This window comes from Mastomys coucha, unplaced genomic scaffold (assembly GCF_008632895.1).
Source record: "Mastomys coucha isolate ucsf_1 unplaced genomic scaffold, UCSF_Mcou_1 pScaffold13, whole genome shotgun sequence".
In the NCBI taxonomy this organism is placed as follows: Eukaryota; Metazoa; Chordata; class Mammalia; order Rodentia; family Muridae; genus Mastomys; species Mastomys coucha.
The window spans coordinates 39556656-39573679 of NW_022196895.1; the positions used below are offsets into that span (position 1 = coordinate 39556656).

The following is a 17024-nucleotide window of genomic DNA, read 5'->3' on the forward strand; positions in this document are numbered from 1 at the left end:
CTGCAAACTCAGACCATTTGCAGACGAGTGGTCATTCCAACCCTTGATCTTAGGCTGTCACTTCAGACGGATGTTTGAAAGCAAAAAAAATAAAAAGCAAAAGAAGACTAACAAGACACCACATAAAGTCGGCTTTAGCAGTTCTTGGCATATGTATTTTTCCTGGGCGAATGCTCCCTCCTGTGGCCATATAGTAGAATACAAAGGAATAGAAATTAACTGGGCGAACACCCAGGAAAGAACAGGCATAAAGTACAATAGAGTACCCACAAGGAATAGACACACAGGACAATATAATAATACATTAAAGTATGGTAGTTTATTTGAGAATACCTTCTTGTTCATGGCGACACATGAACAAGGCATAAACACAGGTTGTAAGTCAAGAAAGGTAGAAGGAAAGAAGGAAGGGAAAGAGAAAGGAAGGAAGCAAGAAAGGCAAAGGAAGGAAGAAAAGGAGGAAGGAAGAAAGAGAAAGAAATAGTTTAACAAAGAGAATAACAAAGCAAGCAAAAGGCCCATTTATTTCCACTGGTTCATATCTATCTTTTTATGGAGCCATCTCTGATCAGTCAAATGGTGCATGATCCCTAATACAGAAAACAACAGAATGATAGTCATTTACAAAGACTGTGTTCAGGACAAGGACCTGTACTATATGAAAAGGTGTGGAAGCATAATACAACTTTCAGATTTAATTAGGGGATTGAGTGGAAACGTTCAAAGCCAGCAGTAGTAAAGTGTACTCGTGCATAGGGAATATGGACAGGCTGTTCTATCCAATTACACGTTCTTAAAGTGTTCTTACTGATGCATATTCATTGTACATGATGCTTAGTTTCATAAAGACAATTTTGACCATATCCCCATCTTGTCTTTTACTATCCTCTTTCTCCGCATTCCAACCTGTCCTGTCACCTCTTTCCTTCCCTAGTCTCCCTTCTACTGTTTATATTCATATACATACACATATATGAATATAATATAATATGAATATAATATGTATATACAATATAATGCACACACACAAATGTTAGAAAACATGTCCACTCAATTTTTTTTTTAATGTTTAGTCTCTCCATTTTTAATTGGATATTTTCTTTATTTACATTTCGAATGTTATCCTCTTTCCAAGTCTACCCCCTGAAAGCCCCCTATCCCATCTCCCCTCCCTCTGCTTCTATGAGGGTGCTCTTCCACTCATCCACCCACTCCCGACTTCCAGACTTTGCATTCCCCTACACTGGGGCATTGAACCCCCTCAGGTCCAAGGGCTGCTCCTCTCTCTGATGTCCAACAAGGCCATCCTCTGCCACATATGGAGCTGGAGCTGTGGGTACCTCCATGTGTACTCTTTGGTTGGTGGTCCTCCCCCCAGGAACTGTGGGGGAGGGTTGGCTGGTTGATATTGTTGCTCCCCCCATGGGGCTGCAAACCACATCATCTTCAGTCCTTTCTATAACTCCTCCATCAGGGACCCCCACACTCAGTCCAATGGTTGGCTGCAAGCATCTGCCTCTGTATTTGTCAGGCTTTGGCAGAGTCTGTCAGGAGACGGCCATATCAGGCTCCTGTCAACAAGCACTTCCTGGCATGGATGTCCTTTCCTTCAGTCTCTACTCCATAATTTGTCTCCATATTTCCTCCTGTGAGTATTTTGTTCCCTCTTCTAAGAAGCACTGAAGCATCCACACTTTTGTCTTCCTTCTTCTTGAACTTCATATCATCTGTGAATTGTATCTTGGGTATTCTGAACTTTTGGACTAATATCCACTTATCAGTGAGTGCATACCATGTGTGTTCTTTTGTGATTAGGTTACCTCACTCAGGATGATATTTTCAAGTTCCATCCATTTGCCTGCGAATTTCATGAAGTCATTGTTTTTTAATAGTTGAGTAGTATTCCATTGTGTAAATGTACCACATTTTCTGTATCCATTCCTCTGTTGAGGGATATCTGGGTTGTTTCCAGCTTCTGGCTATTATGAATATGGCTGCTATGAACATAGTAGAGCATGTGTCCTTATTACATGTTGGAGCATCTTCTGGGTATTTGACTGGAGAGGTATAGCTGGGTCCTCAGGTAGTACTATGTCCAATTTTCTGAGGAACCGCCAGACGGATTTCCAGAGGGCCACTCGATTCTTAAAGAAGTTGATGGGCTAAGGTACATATTCAACTTAAGGCTTATGCAGGTGAGGGGGAATGGGAGAATTCCTGGCCAGGAAGAGCATCAGTAAAATCTAGAGCAGAAATTTCACCCAAAGCTTGAGCAGCCCTTCAAACTTGCCATGGTTTCCCACACCAGATTGCAAATTCTACGAAATTTTACCTAGAGATCCTAGGACATATGTGGATGAGCATATAGAGCGCTGTGGCTCAGTCCTCATGTCTGGTGGCTCGACAATATATAGGGCATTGATAAGTAGCAAGGAGCAGGGAGATATGATCTAGGAAGCAGCTGGCACAATCATCTCCCCAGAAGAGGGATCCTAACAGCCACAGCTCTTTGCCAATGATGGTAACGCCTGCCTCAGTCTCCTTGTAAGTGTGCCTGTGGTAGACACAGGATAGGTTGGAGTTTTCTGAGTCGTAACTAGAGGAGATATGTGCTTCTTTATAGTTGATGCTGAATTTCTTTCACAAAGTTATACTGCCAATCTTAATTTGTCTCCTGCTGCTTTTATAAAAAGTTTATGAGTTGAATTATATTTTTTTAAAAAAATCTTAATAACACAAGGTAAAAGATTTTAATTTTTTTAAAAAAATGCAGTTTTATTTTCCATAGAAACTAAAACACCAAAGTTCATTGATTCCTATATTAAATACATAAATTATAAAATAACCATTCATAAAACTTTACATACAGTAAATGGATTCCAGTCTCTATGGTTATACATACAGTACATGTACAGGTCCTGTGAACTTCAGACAGTCATTCTGCTGCAATCAGTCAAGTTCTGCCTCTCATTAATAAGCACTGAAGTAGCCTACAAGTCATGCTGAGACAGGAAGGACCCGAGCTAATGCAGGCGATTGTGGGAATGCTTTGGAAACCAGCCTCCCCCCCGGCTACACTAAGTAGACACACAAGGAATTGTGGACTCAAACATATTCCCTCTAAACTTAAGTCCCCACAGAATTAGACACTATAGGTTAGATCATGCACAACAGATTCTGGAAATGCAATTTTAATTGATAAAAACATAGGACCTTTGACTGATATTAATACTGCAAATTGTGGTGAGTGCTTAGTTGATATTCTAGGAACAAAAATTTCTGCCTTAGGGGATAGGGTCATGGAAAATTCACAGGCAATGGGAAATAGCAGTAATTGTGGAAGGTGGGTCAGCTGAGCAGAGGCACAGCCACGGAGGGATGAGTGTAGACACTATATGCTAACCAAAATCGAGTTGCCTAGCAACATCAGAAAAGCATCTTCTCCAGGTCTCCTGTTGAGGTCTGAAGTGCATAGCTGTTAATGCCTGCACCACCATAGTATGTACAGAATACATATGTGTGACTATGTACATCTTGTATTTATAAGTGTTTGGATTTTGATCTGCCTTACTCAGGAAAGACGGCTTAGTTAATAGGGGAAATAGGCACATTTTGTGAGGTGTCTGTCAAACTTAAGTGACTGCAGTTTCTATCAGGTTCCAAATCTGTTTCTGATTGGGAAATTGGATCATTCACTCTTTAGTGAGTTTATGGAGTCTTCCTGTAGGCAAAGAGGACTCAACCTTGTCTGTCTGCAGCACTGCCACCCTGTAAGACTGTATATAACAAAGATTTCCATACAAAAACAAATATCAAACTAAAACCAGAAAGCTTCACTGAGTCAACTATGGGTTTGTCACATTAGAGTGAATGTAAAAAATTTCAATCCATTTTTCCCATACTGCCCCATTACGTACATCTTGTAAAATTCAAATTAAGAACTCAACTCAGGTTCTCCCAGTAGTAAAAGATTTATTTAGGAGGAACTCAACTAATAAAATCAGGGATGCAATGAGACCCTGCCTTGCTCGGTTCTGAAGTGGCATCCTGAGGACCAACCCCATTCTTCCATCATGGAAAGTCGTCCTGCTGTAGATATGTCTGGAATCTAGTTCCTAGGCATATTCTTTATGAAAAGTATAAAGTAGCTGGGAATAAGAAAATCTTTGCCTTATGTCCTTTTTGCCATCCAAACATGAAAGGGGCTTTCATCCATCCTAGAAGCATTAGTTCATGCCATAGACAGTCTTTTAAGATCTACTTGCATTATCAATACTTCAAAAGATATATTTATGTATTTTTCCATAGAGTAGACCAAATTTAATCCATAGAATCTGTTAAATTACCAGGGCAGGGGTCTAGGGAGATACAGCTGTGTGCTGTGTAGAACCCTCAGGTATCTATGCTGTCTGGAATGCCCAGGCACCTGTGCTTTCTGGAACCCTCAGGCACCTGTGCTGTGTAGAACCCTCAGGCACCTGTGCTGTCTGGAATGCCCAGGCACCTGGCTTCAACCTGTAGCACCAGTATAAAAAAGAAAATGAAAGGTAGGAGGGAAGGGTGGAAAGAGAGAGGGCAATGGAAGTGTCACAAAACCAATGTAGCTGCCAATCAACATAACTGAATCCTACAAATGTTAATCTGGTACACACACTGGTGTGTGTGTGTGTGTGTGTGTGTGTGTGTGTGTGTGTGTGTGTGTGTATGTGTGTGTGTGTATGTGTGTGTGTGTGTGAATGAAAGAGTGTGTGTCTGTGTATTTGTGTCTCTGTGTGTGAGTGAGTGTGTGTGTGTGTGTGTGTGTGTGTGTGTATTCTATTCCACTCTTCGACAAATAAAAAGAACACAGCTATATGTTTTAATATTGAGTACACTGGTCATCTATTTTGATGTAACATCACAGAGGTGGTCTAGTTATTTGAATATTAACACATAACCAACAGATGCTCTTTTTATAGTTTCCATGAAAACCCAGACAAGTTAAAATGATAAGCATTATAAAAGGAGGAACTTATCAATTCCATTTAAGTTTTGAACATAGAGATTTTATAGAGTGTTTATAGAAAAAGTTAACAATAAATAGGCAGAAGAAAAAATGGGCAAGATTTATTTCAAGTAGAAAACAAAACAAAACAGACAGTTTGAAATGAAATACCACAGCACAAATGATTTGGCAAATTTTATTTCTCCTGTGGCAAGTAAAGACCCTCTCTGACCCGAGTGAGGACTCACACCTCATATGCTGGGAAGACCCTTCCTGACCCCAGTGATGACTCACACCTCATATGCTGGGAAGAATGATATACTTTTGTAAGAACTTACTGCTAAACTGAAGAAAAAAAGTGAAATAAAGTGTGTCCTTTCATTGCTAAAACCTTACTTTTCGTAGCAATTTAGTTGGCATGACCTAAGTCAAGCAGGATCTGACAGTGCTAGTCTAATTCTTCAACTGAAATCAAAGTTAGATGGCATTTAAAACAAGATGGAGATGCTGCCGACCTTGTTCTGAAGAATGGTCGTTACATAGAGCCTGTGCATTTCCTTTATGGAAATCTCATTGTCCTGACAATGCTAAACCGGAGCTTCCATTTCTCTCAAACTTCTTCAGTTGGATTCAAAGAGATGAATACTTGGTTAAGAAAAAAGTAGTTAAATGTACTGTTCTTGTGCTAATTCCCCCCAAATCTCTAGCCAAGTGTGTCTGGAAAGTACAGATACTGAAATTATAAGAACAGAGTAGTTATCTTGTTTTTTCCCCTTTGAAAATGAGGAAAAGAATGTCACAGTAGGACTCTCCATTACTAATGGTACATTCTTTTGGCTATTCTGAACATCGTATGCAAGAAAGCACTCATTTAGATAGGATCCATTTTCAGGGATCCATGGATAAGCAAAACACACAGCTTCAATTTTTCTCAACACTGCTGTCATCGTAGCCATGGAATCCATCAAGAATATTTAAACTTCCATATTCTAAATATTAGAGCATTCATTCTGAGGACTATGGTGAGAACCTGATAAAGATGTCACCATTTAGCTTATGGTCAAGAGCAACTTCCTTGATATTCTGGATAGTAAACAGAAAGCAAGCCTCCTCCACCCCCAATCTTGAGTTTCAGAGATGATCACTCAAGCAGCTGCGGCTCTCAGAAAGTTCAGTACGGGTTTTATGCAATTCAACTAACAGCAGGGAAGCACATGGCATAGTACTAACATTCATAATAATTTAGATGTATTTCTCTGATAGGAAAATTTACCCACCAGGTTTTTGATAGGGAAAGCAAAGGAGAGAAGGGAGGGATGTATGGAGCAGATGAAGTATGCATTTTCTCAAGTGGGCCCCATAATAGTAGATGAAGTATAATTAAAGAGATTAACAAGCCATTTGTGTACTTCCACACAGGACTGAGTTAGCTGAGGCAGCCATAGTAGAAGTACCCTGTTTCACATCAACTACACAATGAACCTGCTAATCACTGGGATCTGGGACTTACCTTAGTTGCACAAAGAATCCATTAAGATAGTTCTGACTTTTTAAATGTTTGCATTAGGGCACATCATCTGACATTCCTTGAAAACAAAATAAACGGCTTTCTTCGTTGCTTTCCGTTCTTGCCAATCCATGGTGACATGGTTGACTCTCCTGGGATGATGGCGGGGTTTTGATTAATGGCATGTTATGCAATCAAGAGAGCACGGGAGGTGCTTAGCAAAATGACATACTCTCCATCTTTCTCAATAGTATGAGTCAATCTATTTCCTATAGATGATTTAACATCGTGGTTTTTGAATCTCACAATTTATTGCTAATAATGTCCTAGGTAGCTTGATGGGGAAGCTTCAGTAATGCTATGCTGTTGGAATCAAACTCAGGAACTATTTCATTATTCAGGGAAGTCAAATAATACAGCATTTATAACAGTTACAAAGCACTTTGTGCTACCTTAAGCACCTCTTGTTCCAGAATTGCAAACAAAACCTTATGAAAAAAAATCAAAACATTTAACCCCCATTTTGCAGATGAGGAAACTGAGGCACACAGAGGTTCAGTGACTGGGCCAAACAGTTGGGTCAGCATTCAATTCAGGGACAAAAATGTGGGACCCCAGGATTCTGTTTTGTCTTGAAGATTCTTCAGTTGCTCTGGCTTTGAAAATGCCAGTGTTAAAACTGAAGGAGAATATACTCAATTCACATACGGAACTATTTGTGTAGCATTTCATAGAAAGAGTTTTTGGCTCCCTACACACATTCTCTATGCATGAGAATTCTAACCCCAGAAAGAAAACATTGAATATTTGAAAAATTGAGGTTGCCTTGTTATCTACAGTCAAGGAGGTGTAAAATCAGCTTTTCAGGACCATATATTTACTGTCATTGCTGAATCTAAGACTCAGTAATATGTGACTTAGGAAAAGGATCAGTTATCTATCTGCCTGTGGTAGAGAACCACCTTGTCAGTATTGTCTATAAAAAAGTAGAGCCATCTTGTTGAAGACAACTATCTCAGAAAATAACGATATTGTTCTAAGTGACAAGAGTTCAGGTTGCTCTGGGTATCACGGGATACTCAATTTCCACAGCTCTCTGGCAAACCCCACTGTTGGTCGTCAGTTTATCATCACTTCTGTGAGGTTTTCACACAAGTTGGATAGCATATTCATCTGCAGGCAATTTTAACTTGTATCTGGAGGATGCCGAGCTGCTCTCTGGACCTAGTTCCCTATAGATCTTGATATTTTAGACAGAGCTAAGTTGGGGAGTTTGTGACTTCTGAGTGTCATCTTCACCACTTTCAATAGAGATGAGACCAATCCATCCATGGTGGAGAAATGCAGGTGTGTGATATGAGGCGACGAAGCATAGATTTTTCAATTCCACTCCAAATTATACTCCCCAGAGTCCCTTGGCTCAGTTGCTTGTAGGGTAACTGGGATCTACTTCTCATTCTCAACTCCACCTTTTGGAGAAACAAAATGGAGAGCATTTTTCTTCCCTCCTCATCAGAGATGTCTCTGTTCCTGAGTTTAAAACAATCATAAAGACAGAAAAGCAAATCCCTGTAGTAAGAAACCAGACTTTTCAAACGAAACATTTTATTGTAAATAGTTCCTCATAGGTATTATTCCTCGTGCTTCATTACCCACCCACCCTTGGGTTGCTTTTTTCTTTTTTTTTTTTTCACTTTTGTTTTGTTTTTTTTTAAAATGATGTTTATTTTCAGGAATAGTGTTTTCATGGGGTGTGGTGTTACATTAAAATGACCCTCCCCTGCACAGCAGGAGTTTGAATGTTTCATTGTAACTTTGGTTCCATGCCCAAGACACATCTTCTCTTGATCTGCCGAAGCTGGTTCCACTGCTGAAATTTTTCTTCACACAATATATGTTTATAGTTCTCTTCTTCTGGTTTGACATACACACGTTTCATTAAATGCAGCATATAGTGTAGATTTTTTTTCAACAGGGTCATTATAAACTGTCAAGTAAGAAACCTTGAATAATGGCTTTAAAGCACATAGTCTTGGCTATAGGGTAATTCTTAGCTTGTGATTTCCCTTACATCGGTGTAAACAATTTTGCCATCTTTGAAGGTTTAAAAGCATTTGCCTTCTGGGGATATGATCCAAGTTCTTGATTTTTCTATAAGATAGAGGAAAAGAATTTATCAGCTATCATGTGTATTAACAGCTAATCAGAAAAAAAAAGCAAAAAAAATTTGTGTATTAACAGCTAATCAGAAAAACAGCTAATCAGGAAAAAAAAAAGAGAGAAAAAAAAGGAAGGTTTTGCTTAGTGTCTGGCATCAGAACCAAACCAAACCCGAAATAAACTTTAAAAAAAAAAAAAAAGATAAGAACATTTTAATTCTTGTCTATGTGTTTTGAGCTGAATGATTTTTGGAAGTCATATAATATCTTGAGGCTTAGTTACTTTAAGAGAGGTAGAATAATTATTTACTCCAAGGTTTATTGAAATAAAATACATATAAAGAAATCAACAGCTTTCACAGAGAGTGCCCTAATATGTGAGCTATTATCATTACTGCCAGATATTGTTTTAAAGGCTACTTCACCTACAACTTTTTATGACCTACTTTTATGTCTAGAAGAGAACTTTCTCTTCTATAGTTATAGCCGCTGGCACGCTTCTTCACCCTAGAACTGCCTGAGGATTCTGCAGGACTGCTTCCTGGTTGACTGAAATGCCTCTGAAACTGAGCCGTGGCCATGGGGCTTTTCCTAATTAAGTGCTGCTGTCTGTATTTCCACTTGAATATAGCTCTCCTTTATAATGCTCTGTCTTCCAGTGAAAGCCAGAGAAGTCACAAGAGGACAGGCTGCTGTGCTTTACTTAATGACAAGGACTGAGAGAAACCTCCCCTTGTATGGTGTAGTATCAAGTTATTCAACAAGTTTTTATCTAAATAAAAAAATGAGGATATCGTTTCTATGGGAAGACTAGGCTATCCTGAGAAATGTCAGCCAAGATCTAAATTAATAGAAAAAATATATATCTCAATCATGTTTTCATATCATCACATAGAGGCATATGAAGCAGAAAAAAATCCTGCTCTAAGTACAAGTTAGACATATTTGTAATGCGCTTTTGTGGGAACATTTGTTCTAATGTCTAGGTTAGATAAGGATGGAGATGGATAGTCAGAGAGTAGACACTGGGGAAGATGTATAATGAATGGGGGGGATTACGATGGGAGAGGAAGAGCACAGAAGACAAGTGGGTGGGTGGGTAAAAGTGAGTGGGTAAAAGTACTTGCTGCATAAACCTGATGAGCTGAGTTAGGATCCCATTAACCCATAAAAAAAGCTGAATGTTGTGGCTCCTATATGCAACCCCAGCACTTCTATTATGATATGGGAGATGGAGACAGAATTATCTGGAATCTTGCAGATCATCTAGTCTGGAGTACATTTAACAGCAGCAGCAGAAGGAGAGAGAGAGAGAGAGAGAGAGAGAGAGAGAGAGAGAGAGAGAGAGAGAGAGAGAGAGAGAGAGAGAGAGACTTTGCCTCATGAAAGTGGAAGGAATGTACACACATGAATGAATAACTAAATAGACAAATAAGAGAGAATACACTGGGGGGAGGTGGTATTTCCAAGAGGCATAAAGAGATTGGTGATGTGTACACAGGAGGAGACTTGCTTTCTGTATACATAATTCTTTCTCTTCCCTTATTTTTTAGAGGAGAGAATTGTAGTAGGATGACAGAGTTGAAATGAGGGCAGAAGGGTCATTATCTCTGCTTACACTTCAACAAAAGATAATCTCAGCAGGAGGCTGCAGGCTGTAGCGCCACTGATGGGAGCCAGCACAAGAAGAACTCTGGAGAAGGTTGGTTCTCAGATAGGCTGAGACTAGTACTACCATATAGTAGCCTATCACAGTTAGCCAGCTACCACTTGCAGATGTAGTTAACACATGTTAGTTTTCAAACCAGTTAGTTTATAAGTAACTTCCTAGGCTTTTACAGTTCTACAAATTAAAGAGTATCTTTAAAGGAAATTGTTATCGCTATTGTGAGGCCAGCTGCATTAAAATGGAATCACAATGAGGGTCACAGGGATTCCTCTGAGCAGGTGCGTACAAGTGCTGAGCACTCCTTCCTTCATGAAACACACTAGCTGCAGCTACCATTTTAAAACCCCACATGCTACTAGGCTCTGAATCAAGAGCATGTCATGTCTGATTTGGGACTTTAGCATTACTAAACAATATTTTTATTGATTCTTAAGGAATTTCAACTCATGTCTTTTGACATTATTCATTTTCATCCCTCAACCCGTATTCCTACCTTAACAACTTTTGTTCTCGATTCACTGAGCCTAGTTTGTTCTGCTCTTGGATAGTGGCTATCCAGTGGAGCATGGTTGACCTACCCTGGGCCACACCCTCAAAGCAAACTGCCTCTCTTCCAGCAGCTAGCATCTGCCAAAGACTGTGTATCCTACAGGCACAACCGTTTAACCTGTCACTCCATTTGGAAACCTAGGGACCTAATGATACATTTTTAAAAACTATCAGGGATCACTTACAGTACTGCTCAAAGAAAACACGTATGAATATCAATCACTTTGTTTTAAATAGTACATACCTTTATATGAAAGTTTAAGTTTATGAACAGAATAACTTTTGATTCAATATATACAAAGTCATCTTTAGTGTGTGTTTAGTATCTCTGAACAATCTCATCACATCCCCCCTCCTTTCTACCTTTATATAGATGCTCTGCAGGCACAGATGACATCATTCAGCTTTTAATAGTGTTATATTTCCATAAATTAATTCAGATAGGATTATGTTTTGAAAAGAAGTAACTTTCTGATTGGATTTAGCCTATGAACTACTTGGAAATACTGAAAGTTATGCTTTCATTATCTGTATAAGAGAGCCAGCAATTGTAAAAACAAACTCTAAAAGTAGTAATAGCTAAGAATTGCAAATTATTTAATTATTTTGGTGGCAATTTGGTAAGTACTTTTCATGTGCAACATTACCTCTCTCAACACATCAGCAAGCTGAAGGAAAATACTTAAAAACTCATGTAGATTAAATATATTGTCTGCTGCTACACTTACGTTCAGTGACAGAATTCACACTATAACTTCTGTAATTCTCCGAATTACAGAATGTAACTAAAATCCACTCTCACTCTTTCTATATACATTTTATACTGACCAGGTTTATTATCCCATTCATTTGCTATTCTATTTTCACATTAGTCTTTTGTTTTAGAGAGAATGATTAATTGTCAGTTGTGTGCCTTTTTGAAGCACACATCCAGTCCTGAACATTCCTAAGAAACTTCCAAAAACTTTACAAAAACTGTAGAGATGACACAGCGTGATTTCACGAGCCAAAGGCTGCATGCCGCTCAAGACGGTAGAAGATGCTGTGCCTGTGGGAATGAATGTACGGGTCCTTCAGGATAAAGTAGAGATGCCCTGCTTTTGCTGGTTAAAAGTGCCTGTGGAGTAAAGCATGTGAGTGCAGACCCTACTCTGCCAAGTATAGCTGTGTGTTAGCAGACAGGCACCCGATGCCACTTTTCTGATCATAAAACAGGAATAAAAGTGATACTTACCTGTAGAGTGGTTGATGAGGATTGAAAGTACTTGCTGCTCAGACTAACTCCCAGGACGTGACAGTGTGAGTGCTAGTGATATTGGAAGCCCCTTCCTTCTGTTTGTCTTTTCTAAGTTACTATGTAGCATTGGCTCTTTAGTTATTGTATCTACTCTGCTTATTTTGAGCAGGAACTGTTTGCGGAAGATGTGGACTCATTACCGCCTTACTACAGCCTTCTTCCTTTACATGCGGTTCTCGCGGTTCTCCCTCTCTTTACGAGGTTTAGGCTTCTCAGCATATGGCAAAATTATTGCCGGAAAATGAATAGTTTTCATACTATAAGGAAAAATCTTTTGGAAGAAGGAATAAAGCCAGAGGGTTGATAATCAAAGGGCACAAACTTTCTGAGCCTTTTTCTTTGACTCTCCTAATGTCAGGTCATGTTAAAGCCTAGTTGTTTGTTTTGCATGGAGGCAATGAAGTTAACATTCATGGGGAGGGAAAGTGTGTTTCTTCTATTTTTTTTTTTTTCTGCTTGTTAGGGAAAAAAAAAAAACCTAACGACTAATATGAAACCTAGAAAGGAATTCTGGAAAATGTAACTTCATGAGATAATCATAGTCAAAAGTGGTCCATAGAGGGTATATTTAGAATGGCAGGGGAACCCCCTTTGCAAACAGTAGTTTTGAGATTTGCTGTTTCTATTGTTGACTGGGCACTAGAACCATCTGCCTTGCTGTGTGAAGTGCAGACCAATCTCTGTTCTTTTTCATTCCCACCTTCCATCAACTCTATCAGTTCAATTGGTCTCACTCAGGAAGCACATGATAAGGCTTCTGTATGATATTTTCAGCAGTGAGAACCAGGAGCTAGAATTGCTCATGCATGTGCTCACCAGACAGGGGCTTGGCAGTGGCCATCATAAAACTTTATTTGCACTCCACTGAATTGATGTGTTGTAAAGTATCTTGTTTCAAAACAAGATCCGCGTTCACTAAAAATCCTGCTTTCCTGACTTCTGATGTGGAAAGATTGAGACAGAGTTGCAATAGTAGTAATGTCTAGTTTATCTGAGTCTTAGAATCAGCATTTTCAAGCTGAAGAATTTCGAAAGAGACGGTAATATTTTTTCAGTTGGTGGATAGAGACACAACACCTTCAATGTGATGGACAGCCACAGTGAGAACACTAAGATTCATAGACACTGCAACTTCTCAAGGTAATATGGTTAAAGTGAATATATCCTTTTTACACCATATGACTTTAAGTTTTAAAAATAGCCAACTTGGACTGTACCCATTTCCCATTTTATGATCAAAACGCTTAGTTTTGGGGAAAAAAACATGCTGCAATAACAACATGTAACATAGTCCTTATCAATCATGGCCTAGAGCCACATCATTGGGATAAATGGAATCTTACCTTTAAGAGGCACCTTGACATCAAGGCCATAGAATGAAGGCAAGAGAGAAGAACAAGAATAGAAACAGAAACTGCAGAAGAAAAAGAAGGAGATTATGTAAATCTGAACTTGCCTCAGCCATCCAAGTAACACTAAAACTGCTTTTCCACATTACCTCATTTCAAAACACCACACAATCATTCACCTGCTGCCAGACCCATGTCTCTAACGCGGATACACACAATTTTAGAGTTAATGACAAGGGAGTCTCACAGGCAATTGCTCTCGGCACTCGACTCCAAATTTTATAGATGATAAAAAGTAAGCACAGAGTGGTAATTAGTACTCTAACTTCATACATTCTTGGATACATGGAGAGCCAGAGCCAAGATATGCTGAGTCGCATTTTATTGTGTACACTGTTTTCTCTTTTTCAGGGATGGGAGGGTACTTCAAACATTTAACCAGAGATCTATTCTTAATAAGCACTTAATAAACTTATTAAGGTTATTATTGTGACAGATTTTAAGACCAAGACCAGTAGGAAGAATATTAAGGAGCTGTGTGATGGTCATCATGAGTAGAACACACCTGAGAAGATCGGACACTATTAGGAATTAAACAGGAATCAAAAGTATAAATTGGGATATCCTGTGCAACTTTGAATGCATGTTCCTCCTACTGATATGGAAGGTACTTTTATATCAATGATATAGAATAATCATTTATTTAATGATTTTTAATGATTAAATAAATTAATTATTAATAGATAATGAAAGAGTGATATTCCAGGTGCCCTCATTTTGAGATAGAACTCTTCATATATGACTTATAAATAGTCTAATTTGATCTCTTTACCCACGTCCTTACTTACAGAACATAAAATTGAATGAATAAACTTATGAAATGTCACAGGCCAGGTGTGTTTTCAAATGTGGATTCTCTTGGTAGCCCTCTTGTCCATTAAGCCACGCTAGGAATGTCCTATGACTATAGCATGTTAGAATAGGGTCCTGAATGGCTATTTGCATAATTCTGTCATTGCCACCTCTTATAATGGTTTCGCAACATTATTGTAACTAAGTTAAAAAGATAATATGCTGAAAGCTATAAGTTGATGATTTTTTACTTATTTTTCTATTTACTTATATTATTATCTATTTATAAATATGTTAATATTTTATATTTATAAGTTGATGACTTGTTCAGTAAATGAAATTTTGTCTGTTTAAAAGGTATTTTCTTTATGGTTTTTATTTTGGTTTGGTTTTGGTTTATTAGGACAGGGATTATTTATGTAACTGCTCTGGTTGACCTGGAACTCACTTTGTAGACTAGGCTGGCCTTGATCTCATAGAGATCTTCCTGCCTCTTCCCCATGAGTGCTGAGATTAAAGGCTCAAGCCTGGCTTTTAAAAAGTATTCCTTGAAAATACACACATAACAGGAAGACTAGAGAATGGGAGTGGATGCGATGCTTCCCACGGTTCCTTCAAGGAGAAGGTTAAGCTGAGCATGAAGAGATGTCTCGGTCTGTACAACATTCTTAGTTCCTGCAGTGCAGCAGGACCTAGAGTTGGCCACACTGGCCTCCCATCTTGATAGACTGCTTATACAATCTTGGGCAAGATGTTTCCTTCCTGTGATGCACTGCTTTATTACATACATAAAAGGGGCCATAACATCTGCTGTGTGTCTCCCTCGTGGAATAATTATGTGAAGCAATGGAAATAACAACAGAGAAGTATGCTGGGTCGGTGAACTGCTGTGAGTGTGCAGTTGAGGATGCTTTGCTTGGTGCATTGACAACTTCTGATTCTCACCAACTGTATACATGGAAAGGAGCCACCTTCTCCTGCGAGGGACACTGTGTGCCATCTGCATAGGCTTTCAATTATTCCAAGGGGGAAAAAGGAGGAGTGTGCTGACACAAAGGACTTCCAGCTGTTTTAGTCTAGGCTGGAGGGCAAGAGGGAGTGAGGCCAAGGGAGCGGAATACCCAGTGTGAACCTCATCTCCCATTCTTCCCCTTCTCAAGCATCCCCTGGCTTGTTATTCAAGTAGCTCAGTTCACTACCTTAAGACAATATTCAGCATCGATTGCTGCATGCCTTCATTATCATGTCTAGGAAGTTCAGGTCTATAAATAGTATAGAACAAAATGACCGTGCAACATTCTCATGAAATTCCGACTCATTAAGTTAAGCTGATATCGTCTTAATTCCTCACCTCCCCACATTTCCACAGGATCTATTTAGATAGGAGATGAAGTGGCAACCCTAACAGAATTACTCTGCTTCTGGAGTAACTCTCCCCTTGGAGGTGACACGGCTTCCAGACCCCATGACCTCTCTGACCGCACGTATATGAACTACTATTCATGCATTTGGGGAGGAACACACAGTCTCAGGAACGGCAGACTGTTTGCTGTTGTTTTCTCGAATCCCATGGAAGCAGCTGCCAAGCAACCTATTTCAGTTACGGGGGTTTGGGTAGTTGCTTCCAGTCAGGGAGGCAGGAACCTGGGAAAGACCCTCTCCGCTCTTTCTGCGTTCTCAGAACAGTGCTCCTGGCCTGTCAGGCAAGGCAGGTCTTTGTGCAAGACAGAGCCGTTTCTCTTCCGTCAACATACAATCTTTCCCAAGTGCCCAGTTTAGAGCATCATTATTTATTTTACCCAAGCATAGACTCTCTTGGAAGAAATTTCTCTTTCTAACTACTAAGAAAAATGGCAGGCACACTTATTGCGATCAGTCCAGGTTTCTGAACTAATTGCTGCAGCCCAGGGATGAAAGGGATTCTTATAAATAATGGGAGATGCTTTTCTTTTAAGGTACTAAAATATCTTTGAAAGAAAAAGCGAATTAGAGTAAGCTCTAAAAAGAATTAGAAATTAAGATGAGGAAGGTTGAGAAGGGAATCAAAATCACACATAGCAAAAATACCAAGTTGGTTGATGGGACAACCTTGCCCCAAATCCTGGTGTTCGACTAACTATGGGCACTGCTCTCTGGGTACCTATGGCTGCCTGTTACAGACACAGTAACCAAGAAGAAAGGGAAAGTACAGAGGCAAGATCAGCACCACGGGACAATTAAACAGAGTTATTGATATGAATTGATATGGATACCTTTTCTTCTAGGTCCTTTATCTGCCGCTTTTGGATGTCTGTTTTATCTTCTAGATCACGGATTCTCTGAATAAAATGGAGGAAAAAACTAGATGTTAAAGTGTAGAGAAAAATTGTCCAGCCAACAACACACACCACTCTCTATGAAAACATTTGTATTAGGTCCCAGTGAATGGAAATAGCACAGACATACTTTACCTCATCTACAGGGTTTCTGCGTGTTCCAAAGCTGATCCAGACTTGTCGTGGGAAATTAATGTCACGGATAATACTTTCGAAGAGAGTACTTTCTGACTGCTTGGGTTTAGATCTTACGAGACTTCCCAAGGAACACATGCTACAGGCTTGGTTATCAGCCTGTGTGGCTGATGGGAGCTGGAGACTCTTTTTTTTTTTTTTTTTTTTT

The 17024-nt window shown here is 39.3% G+C and overlaps 1 protein-coding gene across 5 annotated transcripts in view; it reads right to left on the reverse strand.

Annotated features, from left to right (window-relative positions):
• Positions 1 to 4856: 4856 nt before the first annotated feature.
• The window catches only part of Jakmip2 (janus kinase and microtubule interacting protein 2), a 157529-nt gene continuing 145361 nt past the window's right edge, over positions 4857 to 17024 (reverse strand). For all 5 annotated transcript variants that reach the window (XM_031365597.1, XM_031365594.1, XM_031365599.1 and 2 more), the window contains 3 exons: positions 16619 to 16684; positions 13509 to 13579; positions 4857 to 8642 (listed from right to left, as the gene is read on the reverse strand). In XM_031365597.1, the coding sequence (XP_031221457.1) occupies positions 13529 to 13579; positions 16619 to 16684 (117 nt within the window). In that variant the 3' untranslated portion in view covers positions 4857 to 8642; positions 13509 to 13528. The remainder of the gene's footprint in view (positions 8643 to 13508; positions 13580 to 16618; positions 16685 to 17024) is intronic.